General features: G+C 35.3%; 3 protein-coding genes and 1 long non-coding RNA gene across 4 annotated transcripts in view; all 4 read right to left on the bottom strand.

Moving 5' to 3' along the window:
- Positions 1-5,002, bottom strand: part of LOC141343871 (polymeric immunoglobulin receptor-like) — an 11,597-nt gene extending 6,595 nt beyond the window's left edge. The window contains exons 1-2 of the mRNA XM_073848540.1: positions 4,908-5,002; positions 409-530 (exon numbers count right to left, since the gene is read on the bottom strand). Of these exons, the coding sequence (XP_073704641.1) occupies positions 409-530; positions 4,908-5,002 (217 nt within the window). The remainder of the gene's footprint in view (positions 1-408; positions 531-4,907) is intronic.
- Positions 5,003-9,378: 4,376 nt separating this feature from the next.
- LOC141343870 (polymeric immunoglobulin receptor-like) lies at positions 9,379-13,806 on the bottom strand. The gene is made up of 10 exons (XM_073848539.1): positions 13,761-13,806; positions 13,274-13,591; positions 12,483-12,791; positions 12,363-12,399; positions 11,111-11,173; positions 10,909-11,006; positions 9,910-9,959; positions 9,764-9,808; positions 9,617-9,679; positions 9,379-9,450 (listed from the first exon to the last, which is right to left on the bottom strand). The coding sequence occupies exons 1-10, from the start codon at positions 13,804-13,806 to the stop codon at positions 9,379-9,381; spliced, it is 1,101 nt and encodes a 366-aa protein (XP_073704640.1).
- A 1,968-nt stretch (positions 13,807-15,774) lies between these two features.
- LOC141343866 (polymeric immunoglobulin receptor-like) lies at positions 15,775-23,465 on the bottom strand. Its single transcript, XM_073848536.1, has 5 exons — positions 22,916-23,465; positions 22,512-22,821; positions 17,178-17,504; positions 16,651-16,719; positions 15,775-15,802 (listed from the first exon to the last, which is right to left on the bottom strand). The coding sequence occupies exons 1-5, from the start codon at positions 23,127-23,129 to the stop codon at positions 15,775-15,777; spliced, it is 948 nt and encodes a 315-aa protein (XP_073704637.1). The 5' UTR covers positions 23,130-23,465.
- LOC141344419 (uncharacterized) lies at positions 20,782-22,249 on the bottom strand. Its single transcript, XR_012356812.1, has 4 exons — positions 22,005-22,249; positions 21,801-21,853; positions 21,061-21,120; positions 20,782-20,962 (listed from the first exon to the last, which is right to left on the bottom strand). It is a non-coding gene; the product is annotated as an uncharacterized lncRNA (long non-coding RNA).
- Positions 23,466-24,549: the final 1,084 nt, after the last annotated feature.

The following is a 24,549-nucleotide window of genomic DNA, read 5'->3' as shown; positions in this document are numbered from 1 at the left end:
AACTGTAAATGCAACAAGTGCAAACATTAAAATGCCACCAGCTAGTAAAAGCGGAGAAATGGGCATTTTACAGCTTTTTTAACAGCTTGCTAATAACTACGTTAAGCCTGTTCGACTGCCTTGCTAACAAAGTTCACAACCAAATCCTTCTAAACAAAATATTCAAGTCAAGCTCAACATATGCATGATAATGACTTAATAAATTAAAATCGTCTGTTCAACGCCATGCTTTAACCAGGTTTAATTTACGTTACCGAAGCTAACTTACCTCACTGGTTTACGTAACTTATATTCGCTAAAAGCTAGTTCCTGACCTCTTTACTAATACTTTACAAAAAGGTTTTTGGTTAACATTCATCATACGGTAAAATCATCCCCTGTTTATTATACATTGAGGCAGATTCTTACCTGTCTTTTGTCCACACGACACCGATATGGATCCTAACTGACAGCAGACTCTAAGGCGGCAAAGTTGTTGCTGGGCAAACTTCTTTCGCTCGGTGGTGGGGGTGGAGCTTTGTGGATGTGCGCTGCACAGAGTATGCACTTTTTACTTTAGGGTTTGAACATTTTGTGGGGAAACCTGCTGTGGCAAACTTGTCTGTTGAAAGTCGTATAGTGCTTAAGACCACTATTAAATTGCTTTGGCTTCTAAATAGCTTAATAGTCTAATAAAATTCGAATAAAAAGTGGACCTAGCCCAGTGGCTATTGCTAAAAATAGCATTCATGTCTGACATAATAAATTTTGAATAATTATATATGAAAACATATCTAAAAAAATATATATATGTAATATCTAATAATAAATAGCAAAAACTAAAAATGCAAAAGCTACAGAAATTAGAAATATAAGATATTATATTATATAATAGTATAAATACTATATATTTATATCTAATATCTATATCTATTATATAGAAAACATAATATCTTAGGAGTGGAGCCCAGCTGGAGCCCACTTAGTTTAGCCCATCTACTGCCCATGTGGGGCCCAACAACAAAGCCCACTCGTCTGAGCCCATGCCCAGCCGAAGCCCAACTAGCCCAAGTGAGTCCCATGTGGGCCCCAAGTGGACGTGTTTGCAGGGAATGTTGCTGTATAGTTTTTAAACACTGATAATATTGCTCAGCTTAATGACAATGCATTTATCTCATGCTCTAGATAGAAAAAAATATGCAGACAGGTATGTTGTTTTGAAAATGTTTATTCCACGGAGTTCTTCACACAGTTTGAGAAAAGTACTTAGGATGTGGTCCACATCAGATAGCCTCTGTCAAACCAGTGTTGGCTCAAATCCGTTTTGCAGATATGGGCCAGAGCAGTTTATAGCCCTTTTTTAAATGTAGTCGGCTCAGATATGTATCACAGATTCGGGCCACACCAGTGTAGCTTATGTAAAAACAGTATCGGCTCAGATTCATATTGCAGATCTGGACCAAATCAGTGTCAGACACAGCTAATGTCTTTCGGTTACCTATGGGAAAAGTGATCCGGGCCAGATCTGTAAAATGATATAAATACTGAACTGATGGCAGTTAGAATGTTTAAGCTAAAACCTCTATCTGGCACGGATCTGGTTCACAATCAGAAAACGTCTCTAAGATAGAAACGGAGGCAAGGGGCTTAAAACGGATCCGGGCCAAATGTAATTGCTATCTGGGTAGCGGGCCAAAAATTCTCCCGATGGACAGTCCGCCCCTGGCGACTGCTGTGAGTGCAGGCAGCTAGGGACACCGGCCCTCGCGGCCAAAAAAACGGACCGGCCCACCGGGAATTCTCCCGGTCCTCCCGATTAGCCAATCCGGGCCTGCTTGGTATCACGATACTTCAGCTGGTATAGTATCATAAGTCATTTTTATGGTATCTTGACAACCCTAATGCCCCTGTTAAAGACATTGTTAACATGTTTCCAACATGATTTAGCACATTGCTAGCATGTTTTAGTGTTAAAAACTGGCTGAAAACAGACTTATAGATGTGGTTGTAGCTTGAAGGCTCTCATAATAATAATAATAAATAATAAAGGTTTAGTAGTATAGCTTTTGTTTCAAGCCAACATAACTAAAGCACCTTAAGAGAAAGTAAGTGCATTTTTTAACAACTTCAAAATAGTTTTATTGAATTTCAGCTAGATGATTTTATTAGCACAAACAAAAATAAGAGTGATTTTTACAGTAGAGGTATTTTAAGACACAATAAAACAGCAAAGCAGGCTAGTTATGAACTATGGACTTCATTTACAATAATCCTTTCAATTTTTGACCCTCACTTTGGTTCATAGTGGTCCTTTTAAAAATAAATGATTAGGTCAAAAGTTCACAACCAATGTGCAAATAAAAAAGAGAGAGGAAACTGTCAACTGCGTGAGTATATTAAGTGTTTGTGGATTTAAGCCAAAAGAAAAGAAGGATCTGCTCTTGTGTTCTTCTCACTGTTGCTGTCAGTGTGGAGCCACAGTGCTGTATGTTATGGTGTATATTGTTTCACCTGCTGGAGGCTTCTGGAAGTGTGAGATCATTTCAAATTTACTGCCAGGAGAACCACAAATAAATACATGATATAAACAACCAATACAGTATTTCTGTAAAACTTACTGCTTCACTCCCAGGAACATGATCAATAGTACTGTAAGTTATGTTCTTGTCGGGATCCTGTGGAAAAGGGGTTGTATTCATACAGGATATATTCATCACTGATATTTCATAACATTAGTGATATGTCTGGTCTACTTACATTAGGGATTTCATCATTTATAGTGCTGTATATCACAGGATCTTCACTTTTAGAGTAGATCTGTATTTCACACACAAAGCAATACGGAAAAAAAAGTATATCAAGAAAGAAGAAACCAGCATATGACTCATTTAATAAACTACAGGTTTACAGGTATGATAATTCATTTATTTTCTCATATTTTGCTCCAAAAAGTTTTTGATTGGTTTCAATGATGACATCTAGGTGGATCCTAGCTTTTTCTAACCCCCATGAAAACGGCAAAGGGAGTGTCTTGATTATTGAATATGACCCCCCCGCCCCCCCCCCACCCCCCAAAAAAATACTTAAGATCTATGAACAATTAGTTTTTGCCAGATGCCAGATTTGACATTCTTTTTCATTTAACCAGACTGCACTAATTTTGGCACGTATTTGTAAAAGAGTAGTACAATTTACACAATAAATCAATGCACTTTGCATGCTTGATTCTTAGTGAAATTGTCAGACGTTTCACAACTTTTAAACATTCTTTCATTGTGTGAGCCATCACATGCAAACCAACCCATCGAATTATCATAATATCTCACACACACACACACACACACACACACACACACACACACACACACACGGGGACATTCAGGCGTAATGGTTTTTATACTGTACAAACCGTACTTTCTATCACCCTACACCTAAACCTAGCCCTCACAGGAGATTGGGCATACTTTTACTTCATCAAAAAAACTCATTGTGCATGATTTATAAGCCTGTTTCCTCATGGGGACCTGAGAAATGTCCCCACAAGGTCAAAATCTACTGCTATTCTTATCCTTGTGGGGACATTTGGTCCCCACAACGTGATGAATACCAGGTACACACATCACACACACACACACACACACACACACACACACACACACACACACACACACACACACACACACACACATAATCCATATCTATGACAAATGCTAAAAATTGGCAAGTGACCTGCCACAGTAATGAAACAGGTAGCTCAGTTTTACAAAATCAAACAATCTGGGCTGCGTTTCCCAAATGCATCGTAAGCTTAAGTTGATCGTAGCTCCATTGGTTTAAATGGGTCTACGATGTACTTAAGCGTACGATGCTTTTGGGAAACGCAGCCCTGGTTTGAAAGCACACATATAGAACTTCCTTGGATGTCAATTTGTGAGTTCACATGAAATAAATGTTTAAAAATGGACATGCAAATGTGAAATTTGCCTTATGGCTATTCCTGACAATAGCATACCTGTAAACAGACACCTGACATGGCGTGTTTATGATTTGCATTCTGATTAAGCAAAACTGACATTTTTGTATCCTATAGAAAGCAGTCTATGTCAACAAGAAAGTCCAAAAAAGATGAAATGCAAAAACCTCTAAACAGTTTGACCAGTGCAGCTCACAGGATGACAAATTACTTTTTGTTTTAATGGCATTGGCCAATACTGACACAATACCTTCGTTTTGAAGCATGAATTGAATGTCTTGGGTGAGTTACTTACTACATTTGCATAGAGTTCTGAAGTCCCATAAAACAGTTCAGAAATTTGTACTTTAAGACTGAGCTAAAACTGTAAAAATACACTGACAATGTCATTAAATGTTTTCATCAAAATTAAAGGACTTACTGTGTCAGTGGTTGTGCTGCTGTTTGTCTCTCTGATTTGGTGTTCATCTTGCTCTTCATTTTAAAAAAGAAGAAACAACAACAGAATGACGTTAACAGAACTGATATACTGCATATACCATCTGTGCTGTTCAAATAAATTATAAAACGGTATGGTATGAACTGAATTTTTAGAACAAATAAACATGAAGGTCGAACTGACTGGGTCTTCTTCTCCATCTCCAGATGAAAACACCGATCAGAATCAATAACAGCAGAACCACAGCTGTAACTGTAAGCCCCACAGTCAGGACGACATTATCTCTGTGGGAAAAAAAAGAATCATTTTATAATCTTTTCCTTCAAAGAGTTCCAAATCAATGTGGGACTAATTCATCTGCATAAAAGGCATGATGATTGTGAGAGGAGAAATGTAAAATGTTTGAACCTCGACATGTTTCCCTTGTTGCCTGGATTTGCATTATTTACAGCACGTTGAACATCTTTCGGCTGACCTCCTATAAAACAGAAGCACCAGCCAGAATCAGTCAGTCACAGTCCATCATCATCAGTGATCTGGACTGATGAATTCTGGGATGTGTCAGTCCTCCCTACTGTGTAATAGCTCTGGGGTGTGTTTCCCAAAAGCATCGTTAGCCGACTATGGTTGGTAATTCCACTGAACTCTATTGGTAATGACGGAACTTGTGACCATAGATGCTTTTGGGAAATGCACCCCTGATCTGCGCCACTGAGTTTATTCTGATATTCAGAACTGTAGAGACACTAACGTTGATAGCACCAGATTCACACACACACACACACACACACACACACACACACACACACACACACACACACACACACACACACACACACACACACACACACACACACACACACACACATGTTGGGTTTACATGTTTTATGGGGACATTCCATAGGCGTAATGGTTTTCATACTGTACAAACCATATTTTCTATCACCCTACACCTACCCTACACCTAAACCTAGCCCTCACAGGAGATAGTGCATACTTTTACTTTATCAAAAAAACTCATTGTGCATGATTTATAAGCCTGTTTCCTCATGGGGACCTGAGAAATGTCCCCACAAGGTCAAAATCTACTGGTATTCCTATCCTTGTGGACATTTGGTCCCCACAACGTGATGAATACCAGACACACACACACACACACACACACACACACACACACACACACACACACACACACACACACACACACACACACACACACACACACAGCCATTGATTTGTGATTATACAATACAGTCAGATAATCTCCACAACATTATAATAATGTCCAGAGAATTTGTTCTTCAGGTTTGTGTGTTTTATTTTTAATTTCTGAGTGCCAGTATATCTTCTGCTGTGTGTATTTCTTGTCATAATGACATAGGATAGTGACTGATCCTCCAGTCTTACAGTTTTTTACAGACGCTAGGACACATTTCTCAATACTTAGGTCACTTTTGCAAAACTCTTCACACAATTCTCCTAACCGACTTTCAGCTTGGCAAAGCAGTTCATTTCACATTCAAAATGCAGTACAACTACCAAAACACTTTATTCAGGTCTCAAATAAACTCATTCTTCCAGAACACTAGCAAAGGTTGACAGCCGACAAACACACTTTGTCACCCACAAAACAATGAGCTAAAAAACACTAACAACATGTAGCATTACACACTGTTTTCTTGTGTAAAACAAGGACACATCTCTGTTTATAATTGCAATATATATTGTTTATAACTGCAATATATGTTACTGGAATGAATCAGACATGATGCAGAATTCGTCAATATTTTATGTTGTTTATTTATTTTTATTTTTTTGCACTAAGTAATTCCAAAATACAAGAATTTGTATACACACCATCCACTGATACAGATACAATAGTAATGCTAATCTACTGCATTTTTAGATTTGAAATATGTTTCAATAAAATATAGCTGTTGAATTTTGCTGTCTTATTCAGTTTTGCATTATGTTATTGTTTTGAACTTAAGTTTAACAGTTTTGAAAACAGTATGTAAGCATGTGCAAAATGTCCTGTACGTACAAAGGTTTTTGGCAGTTGTTGTGTCTGAGTGAGAAAAGAATTCATGAAATTTGAGAGATGTAGTCATTGAATGCATTTTGTGCCAAAACAATGATAATTGATCCTCAGTTTAGCCCACATAGACTTCTGTTGTGCTCACTGTGTGAAGAGTTTTGCAAAAGTGACCTAAGTATTGAGAAATGTGTCCTAGCGTCTGTAAAAAACTGTAATATGTAATACATTATTTGACCAACCAAAGTCGCATTCAACGCCTAAATAAACAACAAATAAATAAACAAACTGCTATCATGTCCAGGATTAATAATAAATCACTTCTCAAATTGTTCTGTCTGAACAAAAAACTAAATAAAAGCAACACAAACAGGCAAGTATAAATTGTGCCATTCAAAATAATAAACATTAATCATTTGTAAAAAAACAAAAAACAAAAAACAGTACAACATTTAATACTCACCTAAAATGAGACAAACCCCGATTGAAATATAGAATATTTTTGTCATTGCGTATGTGGCCATTGTGTAAGTATATCTTTTCCTTTATCTGAGTTGTTTGACTGTGGTTGTTGTAACTGCAGTTCTTCCCTTTTCCTCTCATATAGCACTATTATCATATTCATAATGTACTGCATCACCTGGTTAAGAGCTGAGAACAGACTAGATCAGGGGTTCTCAGATCTGGCTCTCAAGGGCCACTTTCCCACAGAGTTCAGCTCAACCCTAATCAAACATCAGTCATAAAGAAATAGTTTTTTGAGGAAAACATTTCAGGATTTTTCTCCACATAGTGAACTTCTATGGTGCCAGCGAGAATTTCCAAAATGCAGTTTAAATGCAGCTTCAAATGGCTCTAAACCATCCCAGCCAAGGAAGAAGGGTCTTATCTAGCGCAACGATCTGTCATTTTCTCAACAAATTGACAGTTGGTGTACTTTTTTAACTCAAATGCTCATCTTGTCTAGCTCTGCCTGAACTCTGTGTATTCTGGTTTAAGACAGTTAGGGGATGTTGAAAAGCTTCCATATTATTTTCTTCCCCAACTTCAAAATCACCTTACATCGCTGCAGAAGTACCAAGCCAGAGTTTACAAAGTAAACGTGCAAAGAAGATAAAACACTGTTTATAACAAAAGGTAAAATAGCGATGTAGAAAGATTTTGAAGTTGGAGAAGAAAATAAGATGGTAGTTTTTCGACATAACCTAACTGTATTGACCTGGAATACACAGAGTTTATGCTGAGACAGGACAAGCATTTGAAGTTAAAAAGTATATAAATTGTAATTTTTTTTAATTATTTTTATTTTTTTCCAGATAATGACTGCTTGTTTCACTAGATAAAGCCCCTATTCCTCATGTGGGATTGTTTAGAGCCCTTTGAGGCTGGACTGAAACTGCATTTTGGAAGTTCAAAACTCACGGGCAACATAGAAGTCCACTATATGGAGAGAAATCCTGAAATGTTTAGAGCTAAACTCTGCAGGAAAGTGGACCTTAAGGGCCAGAGTTGAGAACCCCTGCTTTCACACATTTCTGTTTTCTGGCTTCTTTCTATTTCACTAGGGGATTCTGAGATGATGATGTGTGATCATTTCACTTTTGAGAAACTGTATTTCTCAACTAAACTAATTCTAATTGCATTTTGTATCAGCTATAGCTAAACACTGATTTTGAGATATATGCAACATGACATATCACAACATTTTTCATCTGCTGTCAGAAGTCTTGATGCTTCTGAATTCAAATTAATATATTTTATCTTTAACCTACAGCACGTTGTTGGCTGTAGTTAAAGCAACATTATGAAAGCATGCGCAAGAGCCATTAGTAATGGAAGAAAACTCAGTCCAAACAAGCATAAAACATCTTTTACCAATCAGTTGCAAATGTTTTACTTAAAGTGCAATCTATTGATTGACTAAACAGTCCAATGAGAGAGTAATAATTACTATTCTATATTAATCTTGTGGTCTTGACCATTTGAAAGTGCGTGCACAAAACGGGAAGTTTGTGTACATGCATATATATTCTCATTAAGAATAGCTGGTTGTAACAAATGATTCACAAAGGTTTCAAAGCTTCACAAAGCACTTTACATTTTATTATTTATTCAATTAGTTCAAAATTTGTAAGAAATTTCAATTTAATCTGTGTACAACTGCTGCAATAGTAAAAAACAAGATCTTGTTTCACTTCTGTTACAAACATTAATTAAAAAAAATATATATACCTTCACAGTTAACCACAGCAACAAGCCAATGACTATTAGCATCATACTAAAAAGTCACAAACTTTCCAGGGAAATTGCTAAGGCATATGGTTATGACTAAACACCTTGAGTTAGCACATGTTGGGTTAACCTTTCTGGCTTTCTTGTTTCCTTGAAACAATACCATAGTTGTTGTTTTTTATGTGACTATGCAAAGAAGTTCTGAAAAAAAAGGAAAAATTCTCCAACAGATGGCGCCACACATATAGAAAAGATGGATAAAAAATATGAAAATTTAAGAAAAGTATGTAAGGTAGCCTATATAAAGTATTTCATGCAGACAGTTTAATTGCTTTTTAAATGTGCAATTCACATGAATAAAATTAAAATTAAATTTAATATTAAAAATAAAATTATTTAAAATTTATATTTAATTGCAAATGCTTTCATTTCATTGCATGAGAAAAACATTAAAGCATATTTTTAATTCTTTCTAAAGTGTTGATTTGGTCATGAATTTATTCAAGAATATGCCTGTACTATGCACTTATATTATGTACTTCATAACTATAGTGTAAGACTTGAATATTAAGAAAAATGACTCATGTTTTAGCTAAATACATTAAGCACTGAACCTGTTTAAAACTGAAACTGTAAAAACACATTTATTTATTAATTTACAATTACTGACATTTACTTCCTCATAACCTCATTCAGAAGGAGCAGGAGTAACACCTCTTGTTACTCATAGCCCTGGCTGTTTTTCACAGTGCTGTAGATCACATCACCTTCTGAAATCACTGATGATGAATGCTGTGAATAAACAAGATCAGTTCTGAGAATCTCATTCACAGCCCTAGTGTGTCTTTTCAGTGCTACATGTGTCACATAAAGGATCTGCAAAAATAGTGCTCATTCTCAGCCAAAAAAATGCTGTGACACATTCAACTGCTGAAGAAGAATCAGAGGAGACACTTACTGCTTTAGGAAAGGTAATCACAGAACTGTAAATCACTGAACAATCATCCACTGAGGCGGAAGACTGTGAATAAACACAAGTGACGGTCATTCATTTGCAATCAGCATGTCAGTAAATATCTACAGACCATATGGACTGATGGCTTACAGTATCTGCTGGACTGTTGGATGTCATTTGGTTTTCACAGGGCATCTGCAGCAAACACAGATTTAGATGGAACTGTTAGGTAATGTGTTTTGGATGAATGTGTTCTAAAATGCATTAATGTGTTAATTACATTCTAAAATACTTACTGGATATCTGGTGCTGTTAAAATGTTCTTCTACTCTAGTTTGACCCCTCTCTGTAAGAGTGAGATTTTAAGATTAAATTGCATAATATTTTCCATGTAACCTCTAAAGAACCTTTAACATCCGTTGAATCTTTCCATTTCACAAAAAGTTTGCTATAGTGGAAAAATGTATAGATTTTTCAAATGTTCTTCACACTAAGAAAAAAATGATTCTTTTAAGAACTGTTCACTGAAAGGATATTTGGGAAACTAAAAGTGGTTCTTCTTTGGCAACACCCCCTTTGAAACCTTTATTTTTAACAGTGTGCAATTAAACTTGGCATGGGTTTATAAATTAAATAAATTGTATAAAATGCTATTAATTGTATACAGCCCTCTGGGATATTTGATTCTGATTGGTCAATCAAATTATATTGTGGTCAAATATTTGTATCAAGATGATAAACTGTCCTCTGCACTGCAAAAAATGATTTTCTTACTTAGATTTTTTTGTCTTGTTTCCAGCCAAAATATCGGAAAATTCTTAAATCAAGACATGTAAAAATTATTTTCTTGTTTTCAGAAAAAAACAAGCCAAAATTAAATGTTTTTTTTTTTTTTTTTTTTTTTTTTTGCGTAGAACAAGCAAAATAATCTGCCAATGGGGTAAGAAAACAGATAACAAGATTATTTTTCTTACCCCATTGGCAGATTATTTTGCTTGTTTCAAGCAAAAACACACTTAATTTTGACTATTTTTTTCCTGAAAACAAGACAATAATTTTTACTTGTCAAGAAAAAATTTCTTGATTTAGGAATTTTTTGATATTTTGCCTGGAAACAAGACAAAACATCTAAGTAAGAAAAGCATTTTTTGCAGTGTGGAAACCAATTGTGCTAGCTGGATGCTTTTCAGGTCACTTTTTTATCTCTTTTGTCCTCATACTGTGCTGAAATCATTTCAGCTCAAATAATTATCTCATATCAACTATTATGTACATTTAGTAAAGAGAAAACTCACCTGGCTTATTTTTTATCCTCCAGGTTATGACAAAAAGAGTAACAAGCATTAACAGCATAAGTGTCACAACCGCACACGTGACCATAATCACATCAGACCTGTAGTGATGGGGAGACATTTGTTTTTAGTATACAGATCCAAGGTAATCTCGTAATGTTTTGCATTTAATTTAGAGATATTAACATTGAAATGCGTTAAATACTTGTATTGCTCATCTGTGCTGTGTATTTCACTATTAACAGTCTCAGAGGGATGGGTTTCATCTCTGCAAATAAAAAATAACATGGTGACAGTGAAACAGTTTGAATACAATTACTATTATGAATGAGTGAATAACAATATTTACACTTACATGTCTGTATCAAGTTTTGAATCAGTTATCATAGCTTCTGCAAAAAACAAGATACTAAGTTTCATCATAATGTTATTATTATTAAAAACACTCTTTGGCAAATCATAATTATAAGTAGAAATTTTGTCAAAATTGTAACTTTTAATTATATAATTGTGACTTAAGTCATCATTTTGACTCAACTTTCAAATTTCATAATCCACAAATTATTTTTGTCATACACTCTTAAAAATAAAGGTGCTTCACGATGCCATAGAAGAACCTTTTTTTGTCTAAATGGTTTCATTAAGAACCTTTAACATCTGGAGAACCTTTCTGTTTCACTAAAGGTTCTTTGTGGCGAAAGAAGGTTCTTCAGATTATAAAAAGGTAAGAAAGAGATGGTTCTTTAAAGAAGCTTTAACTGAATGGTTCTTTGTGGAACCAAAAATGGTTCTTCTATGGCATCACTTAAAGAACCTTTTAAAGCACCTTTATTTTTAAGAGTGTATTTTGAATTGTTATTGGTTTATATCATATGTTGACCTTTTGTGCCAAATTTTGACTTACCTCATAATTATGAGTTACCAAAACATTATTTATATATTGATTTTTAAACAATTGTCTCCAGAGTATTTTCCAGAGTATTTTTTTCAAATACATGATTTTATACCTTAATTAGCTATTAAACACATTATTACTGTTCCTGAACAGTTGGATATGAATCAGACATTCAGTCTGATAATTTCAGTTTAACTATTTCTTACGGTTTATTATTTTATTCATACTTGTAGGATTTCTGTTGGTAGCTGGATGTGTTGTGTGCCTGCAAAACAATGTAAAAAAATGTTTTAAAATATAAAACACGTATATATATATATATATATATATATATATATATATATATAAAATATAAAAATATATAATGTGTTTGCAATGACAAGATAAAGCTAATCTTTATTAGATAAAAAAAATACAGTACAGAATCAAACTAATATTTACAGAATTAAATATTTTATTCAAAAATGATTAATCAATCTATCACTGAAAGTTTTTGCTGATTTCCCGATTGTCTAGGTGTCCTATTAAAATGTTCTGGCTAGAAAAGTATGTTTACACTTACATGTCTGTCTCAGCAGCTGATGGAATAGTCGTAAATTCTTAAAGAAAAAATATGCACATTTTAATAGGGTTTTATATGCAATAAGAGTGCTACCATGGCTAAATTGGTTTGTGATCTTACCTTGTTTGGGTTTAGTGACCATGAGTTGAACAGGAACCTGCAGATCTCCAACAGAGCAGAAGTACCAGCCAGAATCAGTCAGTCTCAGTCCAGTCATCAGCACAGTAAAGAATCTTCTCCCATTATTACTGATCTGGACTGATGAATTCTGGGATGTGTCAGTTCTCCCCACTCTGTAACAGCCCTTATCTTTAATTCTGCACCACTGTTTGTGCTTATTCTTATATCCAGAACTGTAGAAACACTGAACACTGATATAACCACCTTCATGTCCAGATACACTGCTGCTCACCACAGACACATCAGGAACTGTCAAAATAAGAATTTTCAATTAATTGGCTTATAGTTTAAGAAATGTAAATATGTAGGCCTACTTTCATTGTTATCAAAGCTGTGGCGACTTGGGACCCCTTCATTCGAAGCCAGTAATATGTTTAAACAATTCTGGAACTTTCTTCTGCCGATGCGCACGGAACACTGTAGTTAAAAAAAAAATCTGACAGAATTTAAAAAAATTTGAAATAGCAAATTTCTCTATTTTCATTTGCCATATTGATTTTAGTCAGCGTTCACCGTACTTCGCTCTACCACAAAACGCTCGTTTAATCAACGTCCAGCCATCAATTTAATCCGATCCAGAAAGAAGAATCTAACAAATCGGTTCTTTTTAGTGAGTCAAACATAGAACGGTTTCATTTTGTAAATCAAAACACTTTTAGCAACATTATTTTATTGCAATAAAATGCACAAAATGTCTTAGAGAAATGTGGCATTTGAAAAGTTATTCTTACCTGATTGTACAGTCAGATACAAATAATAACTGGCGTCAAGGATGTTATAGTCACCGATCTCCACAGCACACCAGTAATATCCAGAGTCTGAGGTCTGCAGATTCTCCCATTGCACTGTAAAAATACTCTGGTTTGGATAATCAGTGAGGGAATATTTTCCTGTCTCGTTTGCACGTGCCAATATACTGCAAGAGCTCCAAACAGACCCCTTACACCAATATTTGCGGTTTTCTTTGTGTTCTTTATCATATAGACATGGAATAATGCCAGGTGATCCAGATTTCACTCCTATATTAATTTTCTCAATTCCAGCTTCACCTGTAAACAAGATGAAGTGTAGAGAAAAAACGAAAACATCCATAAACTGCACAAACGCGGAAACGTAAGAATTATTTGCTCAAACAATTCAAGTTAAACCATTTTTAAAATGCAAGTTTAATGCAACACAATAATAACGCTAATTCTAAGAGAGAATTTAAGTGTTTACCTGTGATGTGAGGTAAAATCCCAGAAAGGATAAGAAGGTAAATCATGTCTACAGAGGAGTGCATGTGCATGTGCATGAGAGCAGCGGGTCACTTCTTGCAGTGTCTCTGTTTCAGAGGAAGAGCAGAATTATCGCCTTAAACCACATAAGCAACAGCAAGAGAGCAAATTAGCCGTTTTGCATCCATCAACCTCACACTAGCCACAACACCAAATCAATATTTTACATTCATTCTAATTTGATTTGTAAATGACAGCAGTGATATAATCTGGATCATCTTGTTCAGTTTAATATATAACATTTACTGTAAATATTTAAAAAATAAATATTAAGGTTGAGCAGATGACTTTCTCCATTTTCTGCAACATTTACAGCGAATAACTGAACAAACTGTACACCAGCCACTAATCTGACACAGCTGTGAAAGTGATTAAAGCACACAAGCTGTTATGTTTAATTGTTTATTTGCTTAAATGCATTATTTATTATTTTTATTTACATACATTGTTTATTTAAAACGCTTAAATAAAATGGGGTGTAGTTGAGAGAAAGGGTTCATGGGGTTGGTTTAAATTATTTTGAAAAAGCTAAATCTGATTAACAAAATAAATGCACATTCAAAATCAAAATTGTCAAAACATCAAAACAATTTGTATGTAACAGGAGATGAAGGACAATTATATCAGTGTTTGAGAAAACAGTGCAAACGTATCTAAAGTAATCTTATATTTATTTAAAATAACCCCCAAATATGCATTCAAAAAATTCAGGGACTCATATAAAGCTACACTGTAAAATGTTTTCACCAGTTTCAACTTAAAAACTTAAGTTTAGCAGCTGCCCTAAAGTTGCCCTAAACTCGTTTCAACTCACAAGTTAAAGCAACTAATTTTATTTTATTTTAATTAAAATGACTTGTAGTTTTAAGCTGATTTAACTTAAAATTTTAAGGCAGCTGCTGAACTTAGGTTTTTAAGTTGAATCTGGTGAAAACTTTTTTACAGTGTATGCTATATGAACATGTTTGTGCAGTTACTAAGAAAGCATTTTTTTTCGTGAATGCAGTTATGGCAGGTGTTTTTATAATAACTTGATATTATGTTTGACACTATTTTTTTCCTTTTTTTTATGCATATGCAGGCTACATTTCATCTCTGAAAAATGTATATTTCTATATATCTCTAAGTACAGTTGTGTGTTGCATTGGTTCCCGTAATGAGCATGCTGAACTTCTGCGTTAAAAAAAAAAAATAATGTCAGAATGTGCACTGTGGGTGTAAGAGAGAAATCAACCACAGAAACAAATACGAAGCAGTGCTTAAACATTCAGGCAATAACACTGACTTCTGCTCCACTTGCAGAGCTGTTTACTGCTGATCAGACCACAGAGTGCAACAGCAGCAGGCCGATACATATATAATACAAGTGTGTGAAAGATATACAGTATGAGCAGACCGTCTTTGTTGATGGTTGATGTGTATTAAGCAAACCGCAAAATGCTGCCTGGGCTGCATACAAAAAAACAAGGCACAGGACTAAGATATGAACCTGAAACCAAAACACATGCAACTACAAAACACTTTTATTTAATTTTAAACATTCTTGTTTGTATTAATGTAATAATGCAAACAGCAGAACACTGTACAATTCAATTTAAAGTCATTTTTACAGTGAAAAAATTACATAGAGATACTATATTACAAAACAACTTGAGAATTATCTGCTGATGATATTGTTTCTCTTGGTCAGTGTGTTCTTGTGTTTTTCTGTTACTGTCAGCGTGGACCCACAGTGTTGTATATAATGCTGTATATTGCTCCACCTGCTGGAGGCTTCACTGCTTCACTCCCAGGAATATAATCAATAGTACTGTAGTAATTTTTGTCCTTGTTAGGATACAGAGGAAAAGGGGATTGCATAATAAACATGATATATTTATTTATGAAATTTCATTACATCAGTGGTATGTCTGCTCTACTTACATTTGGGGTTTCATCATTTATAGTGCTGTATATCACAGGATCTTCAGGTTTGGAGTAGATCTGCATTTCACCCACAAAACAATAAAGAAATCAACATATGATCATTTATATGACACAGGGCAGCTGTGGCCTAATGGTTAGAGAGTTGGACTTGTAACCCAAAGGTTGCAGGTTTGAGTCTCAGGTCTGGCAGGGATTGTAGGTGGGGGGAGTGAATGTACAGCACTCTCTCCACCCTCAATGCCATGCATTAAGCAATGGCTGCCCACTGCCTTGTGTGTGTGTTCACTACTGTGTGTGTGCACTTGGATGGGTTAAATGCAGAGCACATACCCCTAGTATGGGTCACCATACTTGGCCTCACTTCACCTCCTTTCCTTAATAAACAACAGGTTCCAAAGCAATGCATTTGAGAAACAGAAAAAAAAGTGCAATTTCTCCCAAATGTTTTTTGATTGGTTTTGATGATGACACCTCTCTGTGAATCTAAGCATTTGCTTAGTTAAGATCTCTTAAAAAATCTATTTTGGAGCATTAGCCAATTTACCGACACAATACATGGGTTTTGAAGCATGAACGGACATGTAGCTAATAGAGTTCTGAAGTCTCATGAAACAGTTCAGAGAAAGACGTTAGAGACAGTTTCAAAATATAAGCCAAAGCCACTGTCATACAAACATTTTATAACTAGATTCTCATAAACTGGACTTAAAAATGACTTACCATGTCAGTGGTTATGCTGCCATCTCTGTCTCTGATTATTAGGTGTTTGTCTTGCGCTTCATTTGAAAAAGAAAAAAGAAAAGAAGAAACAATAATTCATGACATAATACTGCTGTTGAAATACAATTATTGAATGGCATGGAATTATATTTTTCAAACAAATTAAAGTGGAGGTCAAAACTGACTGGGTCTCCATCTCCATCTCCAGGTCAAAACACTGACCAGAATCAAAAGCAGCAGAAGTGCAGCTGAAACTGGAAGCCACACAATCAGGAGTTTATTATTTCTGTTGAAAAACAAACAAACATTATTATTATTATTTTTTATTATTATTTAAAGAGCTCCAAAAACTATGTGGAATTAATTCAGCTGAAGAAAAGGCACCAAAAAAAAAAAAAAAAAAAACGCAAATCAGAAATAAACGTTCAACAGGACTTAATTTAGCTCTATCGAAGAATTAGTTTAAGCCTTTTTTTATTTTTTTTTATTTTATTTTTTTTTACAAAAAAGATGTAGTACTTTTGTGGTTTGTCATTATTCTCGTGATATCCTGTTTTACATTTGCAAAGATAAAAATAGAAAAACAGAAAAGAAAGATCACAAAGGCAATACAGGAAATGACTGTTAGAGTAAAAGGCAAAAGAAATTGAGGAACTACAGCATGATGACAAAACAAAAGGGAAAATTCTAGGAAGATGAAATGTCAGCTGACCTGTCTTTCTCTGTGTCTGGTCCTGCCTTGATTACAATGAGTTGAACAGGATTCAGTGCCTGTCCAGCAGAGCAGAAGTACCAGCCAGAATCAGTCAGTCTCAGTCCAGTCATCAGCACAGTGAAGGAGCTTCTCTCATCATCACTGATCTGGACTGATGAATTCTGGGATGTGTCAGTCCTCCCCACTGTGTAACAGCTCCTATCTTTATATCTGCACCACTGTTTGACTGTATTCTTATATTCAGGACTGTAGAGACACTGAACACTGATATCACCACCTTCATGTCCAGATACACTGCTGCTCACCACAGACACATCAGGAGCTGAACACACACAGACATTTGAGTTAATAAAACACATATTTGACATTAGAATTGATTAAAATAATCACAAAATATCATACCAGATTGAATCTGGAGATGAAAATCAAATGTGAGCGTCGATTTTCCTTCAGTCTCCACAGCACAATAATAACGTCCATCATGTTTTGTGCTCCACAGGTTTGTCATACACTGTAAAAAAGAAAAAAGAAAAAAAGTTGTTTCAACTTAAAAAAGTAAGTGTTCGTGCTGCCCTAAAAAAGTTTGTTTACTCAACTCAAATATCCATGTTTTCATGTAGTACAACTTAATATTTCATGTTGACTTAACTTAAAATTTTAAGGCAGCATGAACACTTACTTTTTTTAAGTTGAATCAACTTTTTTTTTTTACAGTGTAGTCACAGTAAAGAGACTCTGATCAGGATGATCAATTACTGACAGATTCTTCTCTTTTGTGTTCGTGTATGTTTTGGACTTAGCAGTTTCTGAATACCAGTATTTCCTCTGCTGTGTGTATTTCTTGTCATAATAACATGGGATGGTGACAGATCCTCCAGTCTGTATAGTTAATATATTATACTGACCAAAGATGCATTTACCACCTAAACAAACATGTCCAGGATTAACAATAAATCACTTCTTTAAAACACAATATGGAAGAAAAATTCATTTTACTTGTAAGGTTGAAAATTATCAAAGACTTCTGCTTTCCTGCCCCAAACACTACTTCAGGAACAAAAGGGCCATTTGGCACTCCTGAGGACACAGAGGAGCTGATAGTGATCAAGGCCTGTAGGTCAAAATGTGTATACATCGGGGGTCTGCTAATAGTAACACCTTTACAGAGGGTGAAGCTGTAATTTGCTGATTGGTCAGTTTGAATGTCTCACATTTGGGTTTTAGTCACATGGTCAGGGAAAGGATAAAAGAGGACTGTAACTGTTGCTCTGCCCCTTCTTTTTACCTTGCTCTCCCTTTTCTTTGCTGGAGCTCTCTTCTTGGGGCTCTGCTCTCTTTCTCTCTCTACCCCTTCCCCCCTCTTTTTCTCTCTCTCAGGTAACATTCCACATACATGTACATGTCGGGTACAATTAACTGTCTATTTTTACCATCTTTCATCTACTGTGTAACCAATTTAAGTGTAACCATAACGGAATATTGTTATTAAACCATTTTAATGATAAATGAGATGCTAACTAGTCTTAATTCAACATTCACATTGACGTGCTACCTATTGCAATACAATATAGTCACTCAATAGCAACGCTCTCCCACATATTTAGCTATTATAACTGCGCTTATTTCCGTCGTTGGTATAAGTGGCAGTGGGTGGTATTAGACTAGAAATGTACAGATTTACACCATCGTGCTGATAACATTTCTTTAGTCCTTCGGCAGTCCTACAGCCTGAACCACTGTTGGAAGCCACCCTTACAGATGGTGCGGTAAGAACAAAAGATAATCTGAGAAGTTCTTACATACTTATCATTTATGCTTATGAAACTGTCAATTTCTGCTTTATCTAAACCTGCCCTGAAGAGGTCATGAGGTAAAGGTATCAGGGCCCCAAAACATAAGGATTTGAGTCTTGGGAATATGACATAGTAGAATGTGTTTCCCTGTTTCCTTACTATGTGTGGAAAGTTACAGGTTGGAGATGTTAGGAGATGTAACCTTGAAGACTAGGGAAGAGATATAAAAGTAGAGGAAACCCTCCCTTCTTTGTCACACTCTGCAGCTTCCTTTGTTTCTGTATGACTGTCTAAACCTTTAAGACCCTAAGAGTGAATTTGTCTCTTATGCGACGAGAGTCATTTGATTTTTGCCACGGCACACAATAACAACACAATAAAAGCAACACAATCAGCTAAGTATAAATTGTGCATTAGAATATAATAAACATAATTACTTAATGCAAAACACAGCACAACATTTAATACTCACCTAAAATAAGCCAAAACCCAATCGAAGTGTAGAATATTTTTGTTGTTGCGTGTCCGGCCATTGTGTAAGTTTTTCTTCCTGTATCTTGAGTTGCGTGACTGTTAATAACGTCTGTACTTCTCCTATTATACTTACATAGCACTTAAACGTATTGCGCCACCTGGCAAAGAGCTGATTATAGACTCTAGATCAGGGTTACTCAGCCCTCTGGCCCTCAAAGTCAACTTTCCTAAGTTTAGCTATAATCATAACATGTGAACAAGTTAATCAAGGTCTTCAGGGTTACTAGAAAGTTAAAGGCAGGTGAGTTTGAAGCTAAACCTGTCCTGGAAAGGGCTGGGTAAGTTATGTAATAACTGATGTACTTCAATACTTCTTTCATTTAGTATCACACTTTTTTATATATCTCTGTTTCACTAGTAGGGGGATCTGGGTGGCAAGTGTACCTAAATTTGATCAATCACAAATAAACATATTTTGACACTTTATCTGCACATGCTCAGTACAGCTCTTTCTATGTTTGCTTGAAAAGATGTATGCTTTATCCACAGCAGAAGTAAGTATAAGTGTTTTTTATGCATTTTTATTGCAAATGGCCTTTCTGAATAATGTGCTAGTTAGCAAGTTTTGCAGCTAAACACAGCTAAATGCGGCTAAAGTAAACATTACGGCTTGTCATCCCACTGCAGAGAGGGGCGGGATGAGCAGAGCTCATTAACATTTAAAGGAACATGCAACAGAATAGCTCACTATAAAAATGGCAGATTTTGCCAAGGTAAAGAGTTTTTTACACTACCATTGAGAAATTTTAACCAAAATATATTATGGACTTCTCATTAAGACCCTAATAAATCATATCGAAAATATGGGCATCTGATGACCCCTTTAACAGCTAGTGGCTGAAATGGGTATTGCAGCCCAAATTCAAAATATTGGAGAGCTAGTACTTAGCACGTTTTCTAAATATCTACAAACATATTATGGCATTTTTATGCTTTAATATATAAATTTTTAAAATTACATATGGAAGGTAGTTGTGACCCGATGCTTAGAGTGTCGACCTGAAGGTGGTCGGTTCATTTGTGATGTCCATTAAAAAGGAGTGTGTATACTTAGTAAACCACAAAATACGGCCAGGGCTACATGCAAAAGTAGAAAACAAAACATAGGATAAGGATAGGAACCTAAAACCAAGGCACATACAAGTGCAAAACACTTTTATTTATTTTTAAATATGCTTGTTTGTATTAATACAAACAGCAGAACACTGTACATTGTACACTGTAAATTATTCAGAGATATTATACAAATAAACTACAAAAAAAGTTGTGAAGACAGCCATCTGCTAATGATTTTGTTTCTCTTGGTCAGAAAGGTTTGTTCTTGTGTTCTTCTCACTGTTGCTGTCAGTGTGGACCCACAGTGTTGTATATTATGCTGTATATTGCTCCACCTGCTGGAGGCTTCACCGCTTCACTCCCAGGAACATCATCAATAGTACTGTAGTACCTTAAGTCCTTGTTGGGATATAGCGGAAATGGGGATTGCATAATAAACATTATATATATACATGTCTGAAATTTCATCACATCAGTGATATGTCTGTTGTACTTACATTTGGGTTTTCATCATTTATAGTGCTGTATATCACAGGATCTTCAGGTTTAGAGTAGATCTGCAATTTCAAGTACAAAACAATACAAAAAAGAAATATCAAGAAATCAACACATGACTTGTTTAATAAGCAAAAGTTTCCATGACCAAAGCAAAGCATTTTTAGAAAGAACTTTTGGTTTCGATGATGACACCTCTCGGGTGATCTTTGCATTTGCTAATCTCATGTGTTAACCAGAAGAAGGACAAAAACAGTCTTGTGTATTTCTAAATCACTCTGGCTTAATTCTCTAAAAGTGTGATTTTCTTGTTCACACCTGATTAAAATTTTTAATTCATGTTCAGAAAACTGCATACATTTTGACACGTGTCAAAATAACTAAATTCACATTGCTTGCTTGTTTCCCAATGCAATACATTCAGTTATCAAAATATGTCCGACATGCATATATTTCATAAAAATCTATGGAACGTGTATTATATCTGCTAAAAATGTCAAATGACCTAAACTCATTGTAATGAATCAGGAATTACTGTCTTATGAAATGTCACTCAATGTCAACAAAAAGAACAATAACAATGAAATAGTGAAAAAAATACAAAACATTTTGACCAGAGCAGCTCACACAATGACAAATAAAACAGTTCAGAAAATATGTTAGACGCAGTTTCAAAATAGAAGCAAAAGCAACTGTCATACAAACATTTTCATAACTAGATTCTCATAAACTGAACACTTACCATGTCAGTGATTGTGTTGCCATCTCTGTCTCTGATTTGGTGTTTGTCTTGCTCTTCATTTAAAAAAAGAAGAAATAATAATTTATGACATTAACAGAATTGATGTAGTACATATATGCTTTTTAAATAGATATAATACCATGGAATTAAATTAATTTGTAAAAAAAAAAATAATAATAATAATAAAAAGTAGGTCAAACTGACTGGGTCTACATCTCCATCTCCAGGTGAAAACACCGACCAGAATCAATAACAACAGAAGCGCAGCTGAAACCGGAAGCCACACAATCAGGACTTCATTATTTCTGTGGGAAATGAAGAAACTTTTTAAAAAACCTTTTTCATTCAAAGAGCTCCAAAAATGAATGTTAGCTAAAGAAAAGGCACCCGTAAAAAAGGCAAATCTGAGATAAACGTTCACCAGAACTTCATTTAACTCTATCAATGCATTTCAGAATAATAGTGGTAGAAATAGTTTGTTATACTTCAAAATAAAAAATAAAAATTGAGTGGTTTGTCAGTGTCCTGTTTCACTTCAGCAAAGATAAAAAGCAGAGAAGAAAATCACGAAGGCAATGAGGAAACGATTGTCCGACTAAAGGCAAAAAAATGAGGAACTAGAGCATGACGACAAAATGCAGACAAACACAGAATAATTACAGGAAGATGATTCTGAGAAATGTCAATGAGAGATGTTTGAATACTGACGTGTCTGCTTTTGGCTCAGTTACAGTGAGGTGAACAGGATTCATTTTCTGTCCAGCAGAACAGAAGTACCAGCCAGAATCAGTCAGTCTCAGTCCAGTCATCAGCACAGTGAAGGATCCTCTCCCATCATCACTGATTTGGACTGATGAATTTTGGGATGTGACAGTCTTCTTCTCCTTGTAACATCTCCGATCTTTATATCTGCACCACCATTTGACTTCATTCTTATATTTACGACTGTAGAGACACTGAACACTAATATCACCACCTTCATGTCCAGATGCACTGCTGCTCACCACAGACACATCAAGAGCTGAACATACACACACCACATCATTTGAGATGATAAAATACATATTTGACATTAAAATGTGTCAAATGTGATTAATAATGACAAATTCTCTTACCAGATTCAACCTGGATATAAAGTCTGTATGTGGTAGTCTGTTGTCCTTGAATGTCCACAACACAATTACAATGTCCAGTGTCTTTATCCTGCAGGTTTCTCATAGTCACAGTAAAGAGACTCTGATCAGGATGATCAATTACTGACAGATTGTTCTTTGTTGTGTTTGCGTATATGGAATCCGTTTCTGAGTGCCAGTATTTCCTATGATGCATGTATTTCTCATCATAATAACATGGGATGGTGACAGATCCTCCAGTCTGAACAGTTAATATATGGGTTGACCAACTGAGGTCACATTCAACACCTAAACAAACAACACACAAACCACTATCATGTCCAGGATTAATAATAAATCACTTCTTAATTTGTTCAGTCTTCACATCGAACACAATCAAAGCAACACAAACTGCTAAACATAAACTGTGCCATTAGAAAACAATAAACATGATTCATTAGTAACACATAGAACAACATTTAATACTCACCTAAAATGAGACAAAACCCGACTGAAATGTAGAATATTTTCATCTTTGCGTATGCAGCCATTGTGTAATTTCCTTCTGTATCTGAGCTGTTTTAACTCTGCTTACAGTAACATCTGTACTTCTCTTTTCACACTAACTTAGCACTTAAACAACTTGCGTCACCTGGCTGAGAATAAACTCTAGATCAGGGATTCTCAGCCTTCTGGTCCTCAAAGTCCACTTTCCAGCAAAATTTAGCCTAATCCTAACATGTAAACACATGTGAACAGGCTAACCAAAGTCAGGGTTACTAGAAAATTATAGGCAGGTGAGTTTGGAGCTGTACTCTGGAGGAAAGTGGGCCTCAAGGGCCAAAGCTGAGAAACACTGCTCTAGATTTCAAGCAAAGTTTTGTGGTAACTGATGCACTTCAACACTTCTTTCATTTAGTATATCACATTTTTATTAAAATGTTTGTTTTACTAGGGGATCTGGTAGGCAATTACTACATTCCAACAACCGCACATAAACCATATAGCCTACTTTGACACTTTATCAGCACATGCTCAGTAGATCTCAAACAAAAGGTGTCTGTTATGGTCACATCAGCAAGTGCCATTAATGATGTCAGACATTAACCTTTTCACAAAATTCTGAACTTCACGAATCAACTGAACTGCTAACGAAACGTCAAAAACACTGGTGATACCTACAGTGGTAAAAACTGTGTAAATGCAACAAAAACTCAGGTCAAACATGCATAAAAACACCTTTGACAAACCAGTTCCAAATGTTTCACTGAAAGTGTAATCTATTAAATGACAATAACAATATTGAATGGAGGGCTTGGCTAAACAGGTCAACAGATAGCTACTCATTCTTTTTACAAGTGTCATTAAAATGACTACAAATATATAAAACTGATTTGAGGTTAGGTAAAAACCTACACTTGCCACTAGACAAGTGTGTGCACAAAACAGGAAGTGAGTACACTTTTTAATATAAAGATGCTTCATGATGCCATAAAATAACCCTTTTTTGTCTAAATGGTTCCATAAAGAACCTTTAACGTCTGAAGAACCTTTCTATTTCACAAAAGGCTCCTTGAGGCGAAAGAAGGTACTTCAGATTATAATAAGGTAAGAAAGAGATGGTTCTTTAAGGAACA

Source organism: Garra rufa, chromosome 10 (assembly GCF_049309525.1).
Source record: "Garra rufa chromosome 10, GarRuf1.0, whole genome shotgun sequence".
NCBI classification, from domain to species: Eukaryota; Metazoa; Chordata; class Actinopteri; order Cypriniformes; family Cyprinidae; genus Garra; species Garra rufa.
The sequence above is the reverse complement of the archived record's forward strand: the minus strand, read 5'-3'. Positions and strand labels throughout refer to the sequence as shown.

Bases quoted from the DNA above. Each gene is read 5' to 3' on its own strand.
- LOC141343870 (XM_073848539.1), bottom strand. From the start codon at position 13,806: ATGATTTACCTTCTTATCCTTTCTGGGATTTTACCTCACATCACAG. The intron at 13,592-13,760 runs GTAAACACTTAA...TCTTGTTTACAG, and splicing joins GATTTTACCTCACATCACAG to GTGAAGCTGGAATTGAGAAA. The intron at 11,007-11,110 runs GTATTTAACGCA...CCATCACTACAG, and splicing joins AGCACAGATGAGCAATACAA to GTCTGATGTGATTATGGTCA.
- LOC141343866 (XM_073848536.1), bottom strand. From the start codon at position 23,129: ATGCATCATAGGAAATACTGGCACTCAGAAACGGATTCCATATACGCA. The intron at 17,505-22,511 runs CACGTCAGTATT...CTGTGTGTGTTC, and splicing joins GTAACTGAGCCAAAAGCAGA to AGCTCCTGATGTGTCTGTGG. The intron at 15,803-16,650 runs GTCAGTTTTGAC...GGTGAAATGCAG, and splicing joins GAGATGGAGATGGAGACCCA to ATCTACTCCAAACCTGAAGA.